The sequence below is a fragment of the Alosa alosa genome, chromosome 21 (genome assembly GCF_017589495.1).
Source record: "Alosa alosa isolate M-15738 ecotype Scorff River chromosome 21, AALO_Geno_1.1, whole genome shotgun sequence".
Lineage (NCBI taxonomy): Eukaryota > Metazoa > Chordata > Actinopteri > Clupeiformes > Clupeidae > Alosa > Alosa alosa.
The window spans coordinates 7026392-7046644 of NC_063209.1; the positions used below are offsets into that span (position 1 = coordinate 7026392).

Consider the following 20253-nt stretch of genomic DNA (forward strand, 5'->3'; position numbering starts at 1 on the left):
TTTCACAATAATTTTTGAAAAAATGCTTTGTTTCCCTTCTATCTCGTGGGTCAGCCAATGCATGTGGTGTTGTGTGTGAGGAAACACATGCCTGCGGGTGTGATGCTGACCTAAGTCAGCTCTGCAGGAACAGAATTGATGCAATACACTTTGAAATTCCGGTGTGGCCTTCAAAGTTCTCGGTGACTCAGTATGACAGAGGAAGAGCGACAGCGAGTAATGTAGATATGTTTAACGATTTAAATGTTTTGTATTTATTTTAACAATGAACAAATATATCGTTCACTGTCATTGATGACAGTATGTCGATAACAGAGTTCGGGTAGGCCTAATTTATTACTATTTTTACTAAAAGAAACACGCGGCACGAAGATGGACGCAAATTTCACGGAAACGTTAGACGACTTTATGGAAAGTGCATTGGTAACGTGGGTATGTAGTGAAAAAAAACAACAACTAAAAAACATTTCTGTTATATAGGACATACGGCATTTGACCTAATTTACAACCAGTAGCCTACAGGTTAAGATAAGTTAACCTCCACCAATAATGTAGTTCGCTACTGTTTTATCATTCCTCAGTGATGTAACATCCAGAGTTACCTACTTTCAGATGTCTTCTTGAGTGGAATTAGTATTGATCGGTGAAGGATGTGTAGTACTTTCCATACCGCGGAAAAGGAGGGGGTTTATGCATGAGTTGGCATGTTATTAGTTATAGAAACGGGTTAACCATACCAGACCCTCTGACAGAACTTCTGCTTTTCCCGGCTTCAAATATTTTTTGCTTCCTTTTGCTTCCCCACTAAGCCATGGCAACTGATAGGTGTTTTTAAAAGAGACTAACAAACAGCCAGTCTTTTGTTATATTTAGGCAGATGCCTTCTTTCACCTGTGTCTTGTGTTTTAATATTGGGTATGGAACTGTCAAAGTGGCATTATTGCCTAAATGTGGAGTTATATATTTCATTATATTATTAAAATGTTATAAAACACTGTTTCTCCCAGGTGCGTCTCTTTGAAGATGTGGTGGGTGGGGAAATGACTAACCCCTCAGCCCACCAGTACATGGAAGTGAACTCTATCTCCCAGAATGTACTGAAAATATATAAAAGACTCACAAATGGAATCTATCTCAATGAAGTCATGAGGATCATGTAAGTCAGAAAATAGGCCCTATTTGAAAATATGAAAAGTTTAAAACACAGGCCATTAGCATAACTTTTCTCTTTTTAAAAAGGCTTTATGTAGGCCTATATTTTATACAGCAATTGTAATAAAACAATGACCTCTTTGAAATGAGCAATATGGCTTTATATATTTGTGGGACATCTGCACCCCAAAACCAAACATTTACTCATGGCAAATATCCTGTTATAGTGACCCAAATCCAAAAGTCGAACAGATCTACCGCAACGTGAATGAGGACAAGATTCTGAGAGTGCAGAATTTCTCTGTCCTTAACCGGCACTTGCGCTCCTACTACCAGGTGAGGCACAGGGAGGAATGGCGTGGCTGTCAGATTAGGGGGCTTATAGGGTATATTAAGCTTGTCTAATGTGATGATTAGCCTAATGTAAACAAAAAGGTTGCATTGTAACAATGATTCCCACAAATCATAAGTTGTGAGTCCCCTATATGACTGAATGGAACTTTAAATGCACAGCTCACATTTGTGTATTTAAATATATAAAAGCTGTGTATAGCAGCATTCGTAGTTAGCACTTGTAAATAGGAATGTTTGTGTCGCCTGCTGAGTACACAGAACTATTGTTATTCATGGTTGCTAACTGGTCGTTTTTGTGGTTTCACTTCTTCTTTTGAACTTCCGCGTTGGCAGGCGTTTGGTTGCATTTATCCAAACCTGGATTTGTGTATGTATAGTGTGTCAGTACCAGCAGGTTACAATTGGAAAATCTGTCTGCCTCTCCTCAGGAGAATCTACAACAATTGATTCTGATGCCCCTTCCAAATATTGCCATTTTAGGACGAGATCCTCTCACAGGTAGCCTATGCTTCTACCCATCTGGTCAGTTTCAGCTGTAACACTTACTGCCACTGTATGTAAGACCTGTGTAATAGCACAGACTAGATGTAAAAAGCAATATAGAACACAACAGAACCTATACCCTAACTCAATGTTAATGATGTTTGTGTTTTCCTACTGTTAGAGGGGGCTGTGGAGGAACTGAGGAGATTGCTTCTGCTGTTACTTGGCTGCGCTGTGCAGGTTCAGATCTGATGTATTCCTCACTCATGCACCATATGTACATTTAAGGAACTCAAATCACTTTTGTCCGTTATTTGTTTTCTCTCTACGTATGACATCAATGTATTATCTGCCCTTCAGTGTGAGAGGAAAGAAACCTTCATCCAGCAAATTCAGGCATTGGACATTGAAACTCAGACAGCTATCGCTATGTGCATTCAGGAGGTCAGGACTACAGTTTATGGATTTACATTGAGAAATATACTGCCTGTCGGTTTTCTAGTTATTTAATCATGAAAGTAGATTTTTCTTATGCTGATACAAAAAATGGCATCCTACTGCAACTCAAACCCAGCTTATATATCAGCATAATTGTATGTTAGATAGCTCCAAAGCAATAACATGACAGGACATGAATACACGACATAACAAGTGGTTTGTGTTTTCTGTTGAATTTAAATTATATGTTAGTCTGTTGAATAGTAAAATGTCTATTTGACTAGTCATTGAAACAGATGCTGCCACCATATGTATGTATGTTGATGATGCCACTACTACATTTGACATGAAAAGGCCTGATGCAATGTGATTTTAACGCCAGTTTGGTTTGGTTTGCAGGTGACCCAGGACCCGCGTGCGGTGCTGCCACTGCAGTATGCTGAGCTGTGTGGGCTGCAGATAGAGGAGATCCAGAGCCTCTTCAGCATCATGGCCAAACAGATTCAGGGCCTGCTCTCTCAGAGGGACACCCAACTGGAGGTAAACAAGCACTGGGGAGCTTCACAGCTCAAAGTTCAATAGTAACAAGATAATGTAGAACAATATGATGGTGTGGTACTGTTTTTTTTTTCATCAAAGCCTCTAACAGGATTTTACATGTTACTTGTAGTCTATATCTTGTATCAATAGAGCTTTGCACATAGGCTTAATATAGAGATCAGTTCTGTGTGGTCTGGTACTACAGATACAGGTCAGCACTCTGTAGTATGCACTGGTATTTATGGTAATACACATATACCCACTCTAATTGTGTTCTCTCTCTTTCTCTCTCTCTCTCTCTCTCTCTCTCTTTCTCTCTCTCTCTCTCAGAGGATTGCAGAGTTGTGTCAGGAGCGTGAATCCTCTCAGTCACATTCGGCGCCCCCTACTGGCTTTGGAGACAGCCCACCAGAAGGGCTCAATGTGCAGCTGGCTGACTGCAAGGCCAAGCTGCGGCGCCTTAAACAGGAGCTGTGAGTGTGAATGTGTGTGTGTGTGTGTGTGTGTGTGTGTGTGTGTGTGTGTGTGTGTGTGTGTGTGTGTGTGTGTGTGTGTGAAGCTGTATAATGTAGTGATGAATAGTATTATTTTGTCAGAGATTATTATAATACTTAATCATAATTAAAGACTATAGAATGTAATTATTCAAGTGTCGATGTACCTTGCAGGGAAGACAAAGGCGATCAATTACTGGACTATAAGCTGGAGATTCAAACTCTGGAGGGGGAACTGAAGAAACTACAGCAAGAGGTAATTTAATTAGACTCAGGGCTCCATTTGTTTAGTTGTCTTACAATAACCTTTTCATAAGCTGTTTTGGAAAAAAGAAATAATGAACATTGTCAACGGCTATAATTGAGTTATGCGCTTTAATGATAGACCAGAGAATGAAGCATTGCAGAGTGCCTCTATCGTTTTTGTGTGTCCTCTAACTTAGTGTGTGATTCATGTAATACATCTTGTCTGTGTGCGTGTATGTGTTCAGAACCGGACCTTGCAGGGGGAGTCGCGCGTGAGCCGAGGCCTCCGTGATGAGCTGGACTGTCTACGAGACCGGGCCGCCAAGGCCGAGCAGCTACAGGCGGAGCTGAAGTCCTGCACACACCGACTGCGCAGCCTCGACCTCTGCCGCACACAGCTGAAGGTCAGAGGGCAGGGGGTCACCAGATTAATGCAGCTCACCCATGACTTTACAGGGAGGGTTACGTAAACTGTAATGATTTTCTGAATAGTGAATAAACATGTTGTGAATCAATATGAGGAGTTGCATTTCAAGTAAAACACAATGCAAGAAATGTTTTGCTCGATGTTTTGCTTGATCTGTGTGATAATATATGTATAAGTGCCATTAGTTGTGCAATATGAAGATTCTTCACCAACAGAACAATGGGTGTGTTTTAATTTACTATAGGATGGAATACACAGAATGCATTGCATAAAAAGACTACCGAAGATTGGCATTGGTGGTCGGACATGTGTTCTGGACCACCTCCTCTCCTCAGTGGGACTTGATTCAGTGTGTCTGTGCCATTGCAGGAGCAGCAGCAGTATTGCACCACCCTGCAGGAGAACAAGGCTTTGCTGGAGGAGCAGCTGGCTGATGCCCGGGCACGATGCTCTGCTCTACGGGAGCTTGAGAGGGACAATTTTTTGCTCCGGCAGAAGCTGATGGATCTTGAAGGCGTAAGTACTGTGCACAGATATAGCATACAGTACAAGGATACAAGGATACAAGGAAGTTTATTGTCACATGCATATAGTTACTGGAAGTAAGAAATGCAGTGAAATTATGTCTGGTGTCAACCTATTTGTGCATTAATGGGGTAAAAAGTGCAGTAGAAGAGGGTTTAGTAGATTAAGTGGCAAGGGCTGCATAAAAAAGGTGGGGGATGATTGGGATTGGGTGGGGGCACCAACAAGGAGCACCCAAGAGCAACAGGGGCAAGGAAAAACTCCCTTACCAAGGAAGAAACCTTGGGCAGATCCACGGCTCAAGGGGCTAACCCAACTGCCAGGGGTCTTGGTGTGTGTGTTGGGGGATGACAGGGGAGATGGGATAGTGTGCTGTGTATGTGTGGGGAGAGGGCAGTGTGCAATATGTGTGTTGGAGAAGCTTCCTCATGAGACAATGTGCTGTGTATTGGGGGCAGTGTGCTGTAAGCATGTTGGGGATGTGTGTTGGAGAAGCTTCCTGATGAAATAATGTGCTGTGTATGTAGGGGGGCAGGGACTTACTATTGCAAGCAGAGTACTGTATGTAATGTATGTAATGTATGTGAGTGATGACAGTGAAGATGTGTGTGTGGATGGAGGAGTGGAGCAGTGACTGTGTGTGTGTAGTGTGTAGGTGGGTAGGTGGGGGCAGTGTGCTGTAAGTATGTAGAGGATGTGTGTTGGAGAAGATCCTGAAGACAATGTGCTGTGTATGTGGGGAAGTGTGCAGCAAGTATGTAGAGGAGGCTTACTGTAGCAGTGTGCTGTATGTATGTGAAGTGATGACAGTGATGATGTAAGTGTGTGTGTGTTGGGGTCAGGGACTTACTATTGCAAGCAGAGTACTGTATGTAATGTATGTGAGTGATGACAGTGAAGATGTGTGTGTGGGCGGGAGTGGAGCAGTGACTGTGTGTGTGTAGTGTGTGTGTGGGTGGGTAGGTGGGGGCAGTGTGCTGTAAGTATGTAGAGGATGTGTGTTGGAGAAGATCCTGAAGACAATGTGCTGTGTGTATGTGGGGGGCAGTGTGCAGCAAGTATGTAGAGGAGTGCTGTATGTATGTGACGTGATGACAGTGATGATGTAAGTGTGTGTGTTGGGGTGGGGGGGGGCAGAAAGGCTAGGCAATCAAGGACATGGGTAGATGGAGGAGAAATCAAAAATAATAAATAAAAAGTGTGCAAAAGTTGGAGAAAGTCAGATGTGTGTGTGTGTGTGTGTGTGTGTGTGTGTGTGTGTGTGTGTTTTGACGTGTGATGAAATAAGAAAATAAATAAAAGGTCTGTAGCATAGGGAGAGGGATGTAAAAGTGCTAAAAGTCTTGTAGGTGTGTGTGGGGTGTGTGTGTGTGTGGGGGGTCATGAGTGCTGAGGAGTGAATGAGTGCAAAGTCAGTATAGTGTGAGTTCAGAGTTGGGAAATGTTTGAGAGTGCTGAGGAGTGAATGTGTGCAAAGTCAGTATAGTGTGAGTTCAGGAGTTCGGATGGCCTGGGGATAAAACTTCTCCTGAGTCTCTCAGTTCTGGCTTTGTGACTACATAGTCTTCTTGATTTCAGCGGTAGGAATAATCCATTGTTAGGATGAGAAGAGTCCTTCAGAATCTTTTTGGGCTCTTAGGAGTACTCTTCTGGAATAGATATCTTGTAGAGCAGGGAGTTGAGTTCTTATAGCACGTTCAGCTGAGCCACTACTCTCTGCAGAGTACTACAATCTCTAACTGTGGAGTTCCCATACCAGGTGATGATGCTACCAGTTAGAACACTCTCAACCGCTGAAGTGTAGAAGGCCTTCATGATGGATGTAGAAACTTTGAATTTCCTTAGCTGACGAAGGAAGTAGAGTCGTTGTCTGGACTTCTTCAGAACATATTGAGTGTTAACAGTCCATGTTAAGTCTTCAGTAATGTGGACAGTAGCACCGTGCACAGATACAGCAGTGTATAATTTTATTGCTTTATACCTAGAGCCCTGTGGCTCAGTGGCTCTGGCGTTTGCTCTGTTCCTCGGAGGTATTTGAAGAACACAGGAAACATAGGTGATGTCACAGAGGAAGTCATCTTAGTATGGGGGAGTCAACTTTCAGTTTCTGTCACAGTGGATTTAAAATACAGCCTTAATCCTCCACAAGTTTCGCTTACAATTTAGACAAAGGATATAAGAGCGAAACTAGGGACTTATTGCCCACATGCATAGATAGTTATCAGTTACATATCAAACCAAGTGAAACAAGATTCATTACAATATATTAGTGATACCCAGCCTCATTTATGCAAAGTGTCCTCTGGGCCTGTGGGATTTCTATATTATAGGAGGTTTGTCTCTCAGTACAACCCAACTGCAACTAATTGAGTGAACATAATGAATTAATTAATGGAAATGAATGGATGCAGATGTGTAAAAGTATATGACATAAATATTTTTTTCCAGTCCAAAAAAGAAATGAGGGACAGTGTTAAAACGCATTCAGAGCCTGCCAACTCCAACACCAACACATGTTTATTTGCGTGTGTCTGTGTGTGTTTGTGTTTTTATGTGTGTGTGTGTGTGTGTGTGTGTGTGTGTGTTTGTCAATGTGTGTGGTGTCTGTTTATAATCCTAGGAGCGAGACACAGAGAGACAGAGGGTTGACGAGCTCTTAGAAATAAACATGAGCCTGCAGTCGGAACTGAAGTCGGAGCTAAAACATAGTCATGTTGTCACTCATCATTTCCACCAATCAGAGGTGGAGTCTGATGAAGATCAGGCTCCAGAGCAAGGTCAGCATCACACAGCTTTTTCTCTTCCACAAGCTGTTTTTGACCGAGTGTTAAAGCTGTCACTGTAGCCAGATGCAGAAGTGTGCCCAGCAATTTCCATTGAAAATCTGAACAGATGGGGTACGCATTCCATTCAAAATGGAAAGAGACATGTTATTTTGTGATCCGTCTTAACTCTTAATCAACAGCTGTCTCTCACAGTCTGCCCTGCAGTCCCCGTCTCTTGTCTCTTTGCCCCCTGCGCCATCTCTGTGTCCCTCTCTCTCTCTTCCAGATCTGAAGCCGTTGAGTGTGGAGGTGGACGAGGCCTCCAGCCTGCGACTCCTGGGAGCCGAGAACGAGAACGCCGAGCTGCGGAGGCGGCTGGAGCTGCTGCAGGCCGAGCGAGAGGTCAGGGCACCAGAGGTCACTGCTACTGTAGAGCAAGCAAAGGGAGAGGTCAGAGAGGGAACATAGGAAGGGCTTCCTGGCCCTGCAGTGCGGACGGACAGCGTAGATTTGTAGACTGAGGAAGAGAGAATGTTGTGCTCCCAGAGGCTTTTGTTGTGGAGAGATCAAAGTGGATGATGCTTAGAGCATGTGGGGACATGTTTAAATATTCATCAGAGATGATCAAAATATCTGAAGACTATCTGAAGACTAGGCGGCAAATTACCAAGGTTACGAAGGCTATTGTATAACTCTTCTGGTGATATAGCTTCAATATGCTGTCACAATGTAAAACATACTGTCTACTCTGTGAAGATCTTTTTTCAATCAATAAGAGGTTATTTCCAAGAAATTATCGAAATGCTAGTCAGTTATAGTACATAACTGATGTAGTGTCTACATCCAGACATATTGAGTGAGGAAAGGGATACTTTCCTCTGAATGGAATACTGCTCCCTCACAAACAAAATTGTTATAATTTAGAGCACTATTGTAGTGGGTACTTAACACCTCTGGAGAGAGAGAAGGCGTGGTCACTCAAACCGCAGGTTTCCGTGAGCACTGGCTGAAGTGATTGCCAGTGCGGTCAGAACTGAATGCATTTCATCAAGGCTAGCTGTGGGGAAATGTTTGCTGTAATCCTCGTCTTGTGAAAAGCATGTCTTCACTGTGCCTTTACTGAAAGACGTAGACGTGACCCCAAAGGTTACTGTTTGGACTCCTCACATAATCAACACAGGTTGCAATAGACAGTGGGCAGAGTAATGTGGATGATTGTATAGAGTATTGTCATTGTATTGGTGTGTAGATATCACTGTGTCAACATTTCATATGGACCCTTTCAACAATAAAAACAAAAACAATGCTTGAACGTTCTATTTGGGCCCCAATCTACTTCCTCTGCATTAAGATAACATATGGAATGTTAAAACGGAAGTCTTGTGGGGCCAACTATGATGCTGATAATGGAACTCTCTTGAAAGGGTCTATAAGAAGTCATTTGTTGTTATATTATCAAATGTAAATTGGAATGTTTTACCTCAAAGAAATTGAAGGAGGAAGAATAGAGCAGGTACTCTGGTTACACTGTGTCAGAAAGCATGTTGAGATATTTTAGCTCAGCAGCTTTTTGTGGCTTTTGCATCAAACCATACTGTATATCAAAACCTAAAAATCTGATGTGCGATTAGAAAAGCAAAATATAATATTGTTTGTCATGGCAACACTTTCAATATGCTGTATGAGTGGGGTAAGTTAAATACTCTTCTGGATGCTTTTGTCAGGGATCGCTGATCATTGTCATTGTCAATGCAAAAACGAATAGTATCTTCAGCGTATTGCGTAAGAACCTGATTTATAGTCAACATCACAGTTTCGTCTCCTCAGTTCACCTCAGGCTCTTTATTATGCATCTTTGTCTTACCTTAAACCATTGGCAATTTCATTTTCCCCATGCTCCAGGGCAAAGTTATTACTGCAATTTAAAAAGGTTGTTAAAAACTTAATTTAATAATCGCCTAAATTAATGGTTGACAGCACATTATGAGTTAATAGAATTTGAAAGTATTTATTGCCCTTATTAACAAAAAAATCAGTCCTTTCTTTAGGTCTCCTGTGTCTTCCTTCCCATGTTGATTTCTCTGAAGAGAGCTATAATTCATATCCTGAGGACAAACTCAAATGATATTGTGACAGTTCCTACAAGCCAGCGCCTTAAACTGGTTATGTCTACAAACATATTGCATTTTGGGCTTATCAACGTGATGAGATTATTGCTTTTGAATGCTGTAGGACACTGGCGAGGATATGAGGGAGGAGCTTCAGAGGCAGATGGATCGACTGCGTTGCCTGGAAGAGGAACATCAGAGCACCCTGAGAGAGGTGAGATGGAGCGGGCTGACAAAACAACAACACGAGTTCAAACAAGCGGAAGAAAGACAGAACTATCCCCCAGAGGAGCCTGCCATGTTATTCCCAGCAGTTCACGCAACCAATGTTTTATCTCCCAGTTTCAGAACATGAAGAACGAAAACGCCAGCCTGAAAAAGTCTCTTGAACAACTGAAGACAAAACATGAGCTTATCGATGCCGAAGACGAGAAGGGAGAGTCTCCGAAGAGGGAGAAGAGAGGCACTCCGAGAGGAGAGGGGGAGGGAAAGGATACGAGAAAAGAGGAGAAACTCAGGGTGGATGAAGAGAAAAGAGGGGATGACATAATCAGAGTGAAGAGAGAGGATGGAGAGGGGGAAGAGGTCTTTGACCAGAAAGAAAGGAAGGATGACAAAGGGGTGATGGAAGTCAAAACTAAAGACAGAGGCGAAGCTGAAGGGGAGAAGGAGATGGAAAGAGAAAAAGAGAAAGTGCCCATCTCCCCAAAAGAAACGAGGGAGGAAGAAGAAAACAAGACGGAAGACAAAGCACCCAATCTAGAGAGGACAGATGAAGAGAAGAAAGAAGTGGATCCCGTGCTAAGTATCAACACCAGCCAACTCACTGCCCAGCTCCAGGAGGCCCAGGAAGAGGCTGATCGGCAGGCGGCCATAGCCCAAGACCTGCGCACCAAGCTGGGGGAGCAGAGCAAGAAGGCCTGGGAGGCTGAACAGCGGCTGGTGGTCCTTGAAGCCCAGACTCAGAGGCTGCGGAAGTCGGCAGAGATGCTGACTGACACCAGGAAACAAATGGAGGTAGTATGCCAGTTACGTGTCAATCAAAATAAGAAATTCACAGATAGACTGGGGCTGCTGTGTTAACCAAATAAAGAGCTGACTTGAGTGTTATAGAGGTCTTCTGAACTGAGTCTTAGGGAAGATTGTTCTCTATGTGAAACCTGTCAGAGCGCCTTTTATTGGCAAATTGCTATCCACCAGTCCATCACAGAACCACACAGCATGATATGTCATTACATGTCAGTCAAACAGTTACTGCTGGTTGTGAGAAGAATAGACAGAGTAGGTCGAGCGGGTGGTTTTGCAGCCTTGATGCGGCTCAGCCAACGGCAGACTCTGCTACCGGTTTTCCCCGTTTGACCTCTTGACCTCTGCCACAGGCCCTTCAGAGCGAGTCGCTGCAGATGGAGGAAGAGCTGACACGGCTGCGCAGCCAGGTGGAGGTGCACAAGATGGAGGCGGCAGTGATCGCGCAGCTGGAGGGCGAGCGGGCGGTGCTGGAGAGGGAGAGGGAGGCCCTGAGGGCCACGCTGGAAACGCTCAGGGCTGTGGCGCGCAAGGTGGGACCGGAACACGCCACAGCGCTTCACTTATCACAGCTAATCACTCCGATAATACTTACAAACAGACACTTATCAAAGTTTTATGTTATATTAGTGTAGTAAATTACACTATTACCTAGCTGAATGAAAAGTGATTTTTTGTTTCTGTACCTATTTCTGTGAAGGCCATCTTTGTGAAGCCACTGCTGTGACTATGTATGAATTATTGATATTCTATTTTACAGTGTTTAGTTTGAGGTTCAATTACACTCTGTTTGGTCAGGAAGGTTGTATCAGATGAAATTTTTTTTTATGGCTTAACTGCTTGTGACCTGATCACGAACCTCACAGAGTGACCAGCTGGAGCTGACCAATCAGACGCAGAGGGCGGAGCTGGAGCGGCTGGCCCGCGGCCTGGAGTCGGCGCGGCGTCGCGAGGAGGAGCTGGAGGCCGAGCTGCGCGAGTCCGGCCTGGAGGCCGAGTCGTCGGCGCGCTTGCGCGACCAGGCGCTGCTGGAGGCGTCGCGGCTGGAGGCGGAGAAGGAGACCCTCCAGGGCCAGCTGGACGGCCAGCGGCGCGAGCAGCGGCAGCGGGAGCGCGAGGCCGCTCGGCTCCGCCAGCAGCTGGAGAGCACCACCTCCGCCCTGGAGCACAGCAACCAGCGCGCCTGCAGCCTGGAGGCAGAGCACAGGTCTGGGGCCAGCGCTGCACAGTGGCACACCAGAGACAAATAAACATTCAAATCGAATAAAATAAACAACAGCATAACAAGGGAATAGGTTTTTTAGGACGTGGAATTTTAAATTTGTCTGTTACAGCACTTTTGGGGGATTAGAACTGTATTTTTTCAACTTTCATTGATTGCGCTGTTGGTTGGTCCACGGGAGGCGTGAATCGTTTGTCTTTTTAATGGTGGCGCAACCAATTTTGAAAATAGCCCAGTTTGCAGTCCTACACATTGTAATGCTATTTAACAGGGCCTTTGTTTCTTTAGACCTTGACAGGAGGCCATTTGTAAGTCATGTCCTGACTCCCCATCTGTCTCTCACACTCTTTCTTTCCCTCCCTCTTTCTCTCTATTCCTCTGTAAAGGCGGGCTTGCCAGGAGATTTCACATCTAAAAGAGCTCAGTTCCAAACTGCAGGATCTTGAGCGGGAAATTCAGAGCCTTACAGTGCAGAACACAGAGGGGAGAACCCAAATCGGCACCCTCACTCAGGTCCGTGGTATAAAGAGCTCAAGCAGGGTTGTGTGCTGTGTGTTGTTTTGTAAGCTGCCGAGAAAAATGTCCTTGTATTTCCCAACACAGGAGCTGGCCAATGAGAAGATTCGCTCTCAGGAGCTGACCAATCAGGCGGTGGAGCTGACTAATCAGGTGGTGGAGCTAACCAATCAGGTGGCAGAGTTAACCAGTCAGGTAGCAGAGCTGACCAATCGGGCTGCTGAGATGACCAATCAGGCGGTGGAGCTGACCCAGAAGCTGGAGCAGTCGGAGGCCGATCTCAAACTGGCCATCGCCTCAGCCCAGAAACAGCCCGAGCAGCAGCAGCCTGTGGTGGAACCAGAGCCAAGTGCCAAGGTGACGCAAGCCACCGAACCAGACGCCCAGACCTCGCCACCCGCGGCGGCCCAGCATGTCTCACTGCAGAGCGGGCAGCCCAGTTTGGAGGTCCCTGCGGTGGGCCCTCAGATCTCCAGAGAGGCTGAGCTGACCGGGGGCAGACTGTCCAGAGACCACAGCCCGTCCAGCGCCGAGCACAACGAGAGGCTGATCGATGTGGAGAGAGAGGTGTGCTTGTGCATACATGTTAACTCTAAACATCAGCTGCTACATCAAAGTGCACACTTTCGTCATGAAACGTCAGTAGTTATAACGACAGCAACAATGACTTTGGTGTACAGCTAAAGAAAGCACCAAAAGGAAACTCACTTTTTCCCTCTTTTGTGCCATTAATAGAATGACATCCCAATATGTAGTCCTTTCTGACCTTCAGTCTCTAACCCTTCCCAGAATGCCTCTCTTCAGAAGGAGCGGGAGGCCCTGCAGGCCCAGCTGTCCCAGTGTCAGGTGACCTGCACTGGGTTAAGGGAGCAGCTGGACACCTTGCAGCGCCACTCCATCTCCCTGCAGGAGAACTGTGCCAACCTACAGGCCCTCAACACCAAACTGCAGGTGTGAAGCTTTATACAGAGTTCCAACACCATATGACATTCCTTATACACTCAGAACAGTTACTGAAGGCACTTATGGCAAACTAGCAGTGCAGGCATTTAAATTCAAAACTGTACATCTGACTGCAGATGCAGAAGATTTCAGCAAAACCATGTTGTAGGCCTTTAATAGACAGTATGTAGCAATTTGCCAACTGTATTGTTAGGCATATTTTAGAGGCAACTAGAACTGGTATCATCTTAATCATTTCTTGCTATACCTATGTGAAGAGGGCAGCCAATTAGCTGTCTAGAATATGTGCTATGCAGTTTCTTGTGGTTTGTTAAAAAAAAGCTCACTATATAGCCAAAAGGCATGAGTTAGCACTTTACCAAAACCTGTTTGTAGTGCTTGTAAAGTTTTTGCGGTTCTTTTCTGTCGTTAGATAGTGCTAGTTTTCACCCAACAGCCTTTGATGCTGCTTGAAATACGAAGATGCAGTAACTAAAACTGATGGTCATCTGTGGTTGACCCTGTTGTTTGAACTGTTTAGGTGGAACAGGCGACGCTGAGTACCCAGCATGCCTCAGTGATGGCCCGCTACAGCGAGACTGAGGCCCGCTGCGCCGCCCTGGAGGTGGAGTCCAAGGTGTGGGTGAAGGAGAAGGCGGAGTGCATGCTGCAGTTGGAGTCTCTGAGGCGGGACCACGAGAGATTGACAGCTCTGCAGCAGCGTCAGGAGGTGGAGCTGGAGGAGCTCCTGGCCAAGCACAGGCAATTAAAAAGCAGCAGCCGCACCCAGGAGGCCCAGTTCAAAGAACTGGAAGCAAGGTAAGGACAAACTTGTCGGGAGCCATATCTGATGCGCTCAGAGACTCATGAAAATGTGCATAATGCCCCTGATTACTCTTTTTTAAGCAGGCGGCGAGCATCTGTTTTTTCCCTGTTTGACAACTAGCTTGTATGATTAGCAGTATACATGCATAGCCTGTTCCCATCTGGATAATCACATCCTGTTAAAAGCTGGTCTCCGGAAGCAGGAGAAGGGGCGCTAACGTGATGAGACACCTGCGTGCTTTTATTCCCCAGATATCAGAAGCTGCTGGAGCGCAAGAGCCAGCTGGAGCGCGGAGAGGAGGCCGTCCAGGCGGAGCGGGAGAGGATGGAGAGGAGCACCCAGGAGCAGATGGAGAGAGAGAGGGAGCTGGAGAGACTCCGAGCGGACATTGACAGGTCAGAAGAGACACTCAGCCACGAGTCGGCTGGGACCGAGAGTGGCACTGCCACATCACAGCAGAGGATGAACAGGGGCGAAAAAACATATTGTCAATCCCATTATCTGCCTCATCCTCCTCTTCCCATTATCCGCTTCATCACATCTTTATGCTCCTCTTCTTTCTCTTCCCTCACCTGAATCAAAGCATCTATCCATCCATCCATCCATCCATCCATGTCAATCCCATGATCATCTTTCCATCCCGCCTGTATCCACTCCTACTTTCCCTCCCTTCATCTAGCCTGCCAATCAAGCGTTTAATCTCTCACATGTGTGCATCCCTCCATTAATCTCTATCCATCCATCCATCCATCCATCCATTCACTCCTTCCCGCCGTCCCTGTCCTTTGTCAGGTTCCAGGCCCTGCAGAGGGAGTGGGTTCAGGTGCAGTCGGAGCTGCTGGCCCAGGGCTCGGTTGTGCGGGCAGAGCTGAACTCGGCCCAGTTGGAGCGCACCCGCCTGGAAGGGGAGCTCAGCACACTGAAGGAGCAGAACCAGAACCTGGACCTCAACTACGCCCGCCTGCAGAGCCAGTACCAGGTCTGTAGGCGTGTGTGTGTGTGTGTGTGTGTGTGTGTGTGTGTGTGTGTGTGTGTGTGTGTGTGTGTGTGTGTGTGTGTGTGTGAGAGAGAGACTGTTTGTGTGTGTAGAGAGAGATAGATAGGGAGGCAGGAGGTGAGGGGTTCTCATCAGCATTCTGAGAACATTTCAGTCACACACACACACACACACACACACACACTCATGCACACACTTGCCAAATGGGCTCCTTTTCATAAGAGATTCCCTATCAGCTGTTGCCTAGTGACCGCAGGGTGGCTTTGGGTGCATGGAAACAAACACGAAATGCAAAGCAACTGTCTCCTGGAGGAGAGCTGGCTCGCCCGCCGCAGAAATCAAAGGGCATTTTCACAGAAGATTCTTCATTAAACATCAGTTCGTGTGAAAATAATAGGCTCAGTCTGAACTTAATAAACCCTCTGTTGAAGTTAGAAATGGCATATTAGGAGAGGAAAAGATGAAGCGTGTGGAATATTGATTGCCTTGCTCCTTTGTGACTGTGTGGTCAGGTGCTTTGCAATTCCAATTAAGTGTACCCCTCTGGTGATTAACGTTTTGGAAACGTTTTGGTGCATTTCAATGAAAAATGACATCATCTTGATAGCTCATGTGCATGTGCAGTCTCCCAAACCCCCATTAAGAGCAACACATAGTCAGAGATCAATTAAGTGGTCTCTGATAAATACACTTCATTTTTAGTAGTCAGGTGAGCGTGTGTGTGAGAGAGAGAGTGTGTGCATGTGTGTGCATGTGGTATCTGTTTCTTATGAACCCTTCTTTCGTGTGTGTGTGTGTGTTTGATGCAGCTTCTAACGCAGCTGAAAGGGAACATGGAGGAAGAGAACCGGCACTTGGTGGACCAGAACCAGAGTCTGTCTCGGGAGAACAGGACTCTAATGGAGCGGAGCCTCGAGAACCGAGAGGAGCACCACACGCAACAGAGAGAGTACCAGTACGTGGTGTCAGAGCGCACACACACACACACATACAGTATATATATAGATATCACACACACACACGCACATACAGTATATATATATATATATGTATATATATACTATATATATATAGTATATATATACATATCACACACACACATACAATATATATATATATATATATATATATATATATATATATATATATATATATATATTTATAGATATAGATATCACACACACACACACACACACAGACGAACACATAGACAGCCAGCAGAGAGAGTACCTGTACGAGATCTTAGAACACACACACATACACAGACTCACACTGATGAACAAATAGACAGCCAGTAGAGAGAGTGCTTTTATTTCAAGTGTTTATGTTTGAATAGAGACATACAGATAGAGAGATTGTACCTACATGTGACCTACTGTTGACCCTGTGGGTGTACAGAAACACATGATAATATCCATTTTACAGCTGTATACTATATAGTTGTACGTACACTATATTCTATATACACACACACACACACACACAACTCACATGCACACATTCGAAACACAGAGAACACTTACATGCAGACTGCATACATATTCCCTTAAGAGAAAAAAAGGCTATTTTAGTCACACACGCATTCACACACTCTGCACACCCTACCAGCACAACTTCTCCCAACCATTATCCCAGCATGATGCTCACTGGCGCTGCCTCCTCTCTGGCATGTCTAGAGACAAGCTGAACGAGCTACGCCGTGAGAAACAGAAGCTGGTGGAGAAGATCATGGACCAGTACCGGGTCCTGGAGCCTGCTATGCCCACCCCCACCAAGGCCAAGTCAGTGAAGCTTACATCAGCCCTGTCTTCCACCCCCTCACCCCTCCCGCTCCACCCACACCTCACCCCTCCCGCTCCACCCCTACCTCACCCCCATCCTTTGCCGGACGCCTTTCCCTCTCTTGGTTCTTGCCTCCCTGTCCTCTTGTGTTTGCATCTGTTTGCTGTAATCGGCTCGCTGTCTTAAATCTCATCAGCTAGAACTGTGAGTACTCCAAGGACTGATGTGCAGGTGGTCAATCTCAAAATGACATAATCTTGTTTAATATTGAAAAGAGGAAAAATCAGCACTTTGTCCTACTTCAAAGATCAATGTCTTCATGGTCCTCTGCCACTTGCTAAAAGGCAATAAACAATGGCCAGTGTGTTATAAATGTCATCCTTTCCCAAGGCTCAACCTCCCCTATTATCTTTCACCTTTTCCTTCATATTGTCACATCGGTTTTTTTTTCTTCTCAAAAATCTCTTGTCCTTTTAGCCCTCTGTTTTTGTCACTCGTCTTCATTCTCTCGTTCTCTGTGACCTTTTTTTCCCCATCTCCTCTCACTCTCTTACTCTGTCCATCTTCACCTTTACCCTCCTCTCTCTTTGTGTCGTCCATTCCTTTACTCTGACACTCATTCTTTTCCCCATTCTCGCTCCCTCTTCCTCCTCTTCCTCTCTCTCCTCCCCACGCCCTGCAGGAAGAGTAACTGGATAGCCGACCGGATGAAGAAGCTGATAAAGCCACGTGTCGGCAGAGAGGGCCGCGCTCAGTTTATCGCTTGCGGGAGCGTGGAGAACCTCGCCGACGCGGGCGACATCATACACCACTCACCGTCACCTCCGCTGCAAGGTAGTGCTATCTCTCGTCACTTATCTCTCTCTCTCTTCACCTATCTTGCTCTCTCTTACACACACACACTTTTCCATCACTTTTTCTATCTCCTATTCAGAGATACACACACACACACACACACACACACACACCCATTATCACCCATTGCTGTCTTTACCACCCCCTGTAGACTTTTCCATTGTGGTGAAAGATGAGGGAAATAACCACATTATTGTTTGTTTTTTCAACTCACACATGTACACAAACACTCACACTGATAGAGAAAGAGAAAACATATCTTGAAGAGGTCATCGACAGTGTGTGTATGTGGAAATGCGCTGTGTCATGGTGACCTTTTCTATTGTATTTATTGATGGACTTCAGCGTTATATTTTATATTTATCATGAAAATGCATTTTATTACTATATGGTGTATTTTAAGTATGGAAGGACTTAACATACACTACATACAGTATATGGCTAGATTACATTTAGTCTGGCCCTGTATGTTGCTATGTTAAGAATTTCAATATTCTTAAACAAGAATTTGGAATGTTTGTCACCATTTCCAGGAACTGTTTGTCCTTCTTCCCCTTCTTCTAAGAAATAATTTTGCTGGTTTTTATGTTTGTGCTGTTGTGTACAGGTGTTTTTTTTCAACCATTTCCTTCTAAATGTCATGGGGACTTCTGCATTTTGCCCTGTTTTCAGCTGAGCCTTTCAATAATTAAGGGGAATATTCTTGTCTTCATAAATATATCTGTAACACAAATGTATAGATTTTTTGACCAAGTCACCTCTCCCACCTCAGACCTTCGCAGTGCTCCGGGCTCCCCCACCCCCCTGCGCAGAGTCGCATCAGCAGAGTCGGACGAGCCCCCGAAACCGGGTCAGCGCTCGGGCCGCCGCAAGCTGGGCTCGCGTCACGGCTGGGCCCTGGGCAGGGGGGGCCGCGGAGGGAGCGTCTCGCAGTCCTTCAGCCCCGGGGACCAGCGTGCCCACCCCCGCGACCACTGGCGCACCTCGAAGGCCCTGTGGGAGGCGGAGAGCAGCCCCAGCCAGGACAGCCTGAGTGAGGAGGGCAAGGGTGAGCAACACAGCCAGGACAGCCTGAGTGAGGAGAGCAACACAGGCAGGCAGGGAGGGAGGGGGATGGGGGCACCAGGTCTAGGACACACCAGGCAGGCACTGGATGAAGCTGCTTGGGCATAATAATAGACTCATAAGCATAATAGGGGATTCACACCATCCAGCCATAACAGCCCATTATGTTAAAATTTGTTTCGACATGCCTGAGTTGAATTCTCCCTGAAGTGTAGGAAGTGAAACTGAATTTCATATACAATCCAAAGCATGATCTTTATGCTGATGATGGTGGTACATCTGGCACTAAGAGATTGTGCTTGTACATAATGTTTAATTTAAAGCCCATTTGGGTGTATTTAAAACATTTATAATTCCTAACATTTTAAGTAGATGTGGCTATTTACTCGTACTATGTGTGTGTGTGTGTGTCTTAGCTGAAAGTGAGGACAGTCTCAGTAGAGACCTTACACCAGACCGGCAGCGCCTGTCTTCAGGAGCGGAAGGTGGGAGAAACAAAACATAACTGTTGTTTTATGGATTATGGCTTATGCAGTGCTTAAATGAAAAACAAATCTGTTTTGAATGAAAATCACTCTGTTTTGGGTGATTCAAATCTCTAAACTTGGCCTTGGTGTGGTAATACTCTTGTGCTACTCTTTATGTACATAAATGGAGAAATTTATAACCTGAGTTCTGAGGAGATCTCCCATAACAAGCTGCTTTTGCTCCTGTCTTTTACAGATGGCCCTTCAAGCAATGAGAGATCCACGGACTAGAGTGGATGTGCAGGCAGTAAACCACCACTGACCTACACACCCTTTGTGTCAGTTTAAATCAGAGCTACTGTATGTGCTTTATTGAAATGCGTTCTGGAGGGTGGAGGATTAACATGAATGACTTGAATATATTTTTTATACTACCGGTACTTGCCTTACATTCAGTATATACATCAATAAACACATTTTTGTACTGCGGCCCCAAAACAATGACGTGTATGTTTTGAAAGCAATACACTGGCTTGATTTGATTGAGTGTCATGGTTGCTAAGATAGTTGCTAGGCTCCTTATTTCTGGGCTGTACTTACTACATGTGACCATTGTGGGGCAGTGTGACAATAGGCTGTTCCATCAAACTACTTAGAGAATGGCCGTGTCTTTGCAGAAAGGGTGTCCACTCTGTATTTATGTTGAGCAGCACCGCTGAAGGGGGCTTTGGGCCTGGACTCTGAGAACTGGAATGACGTTTTTTGGCCTTGACTGTGGTAATCTCATGAAGAGTGGAGCCGCTAAAACATTTGGGGAGAGGAGCTTTGACAAGCCTCCCTCAGGTGAATCGTAACTCAGACGCGACAAATGGGAGCACTAATACATCTAATGAATTACACTGCCGTCATGGTGTGTCCTCAATCAAAACACGTCAGTCGGCTAAACCATTTGTTTATGAAAGTGTGATATACGGAGGGTAAACCATCAGGACATGTCAATCATTGGACAGGCACAGTGACAAA

At 45.4% G+C, this 20253-nt stretch overlaps 1 protein-coding gene across 2 annotated transcripts; it reads left to right on the forward strand.

Moving 5' to 3' along the window:
• Window positions 1-177: 177 nt before the first annotated feature.
• Window positions 178-19719, forward strand: ccdc88b (coiled-coil domain containing 88B). 2 transcript variants are annotated; one of them, XM_048232153.1, is made up of 29 exons: window positions 178-432; window positions 1008-1156; window positions 1380-1488; window positions 1935-2004; window positions 2171-2229; window positions 2350-2433; window positions 2827-2967; window positions 3298-3440; window positions 3636-3717; window positions 3953-4111; window positions 4504-4650; window positions 7280-7436; window positions 7711-7826; window positions 9657-9746; window positions 9875-10549; window positions 10912-11091; window positions 11425-11765; window positions 12167-12293; window positions 12384-12863; window positions 13086-13247; window positions 13780-14057; window positions 14316-14459; window positions 14857-15043; window positions 15871-16016; window positions 16738-16842; window positions 17526-17677; window positions 18471-18746; window positions 19180-19248; window positions 19487-19719. In XM_048232153.1, the coding sequence occupies exons 1-29, from the start codon at window positions 373-375 to the stop codon at window positions 19519-19521; spliced, it is 4923 nt and encodes a 1640-aa protein (XP_048088110.1). In that variant the 5' UTR covers window positions 178-372; the 3' UTR covers window positions 19522-19719. The 2 variants fall into 2 exon arrangements, with proteins under 2 accessions (XP_048088110.1, XP_048088111.1); XM_048232154.1 differs by lacking the exons at window positions 178-432; window positions 1008-1156; window positions 1380-1488; window positions 1935-2004 and having other exon boundaries at window positions 2203-2242.
• Window positions 19720-20253: the final 534 nt, after the last annotated feature.

Excerpts from the sequence above, each read along its gene's own strand:
- ccdc88b (XM_048232153.1), top strand. The coding sequence starts at position 373 with ATGGACGCAAATTTCACGGAAACGTTAGACGACTTTATGGAAAGTGCA. Across the intron at positions 7,437-7,710 it reads AGATCAGGCTCCAGAGCAAG|ATCTGAAGCCGTTGAGTGTG; the intron begins GTCAGCATCACA and ends TCTCTCTTCCAG. Across the intron at positions 12,864-13,085 it reads TGATCGATGTGGAGAGAGAG|AATGCCTCTCTTCAGAAGGA; the intron begins GTGTGCTTGTGC and ends AACCCTTCCCAG.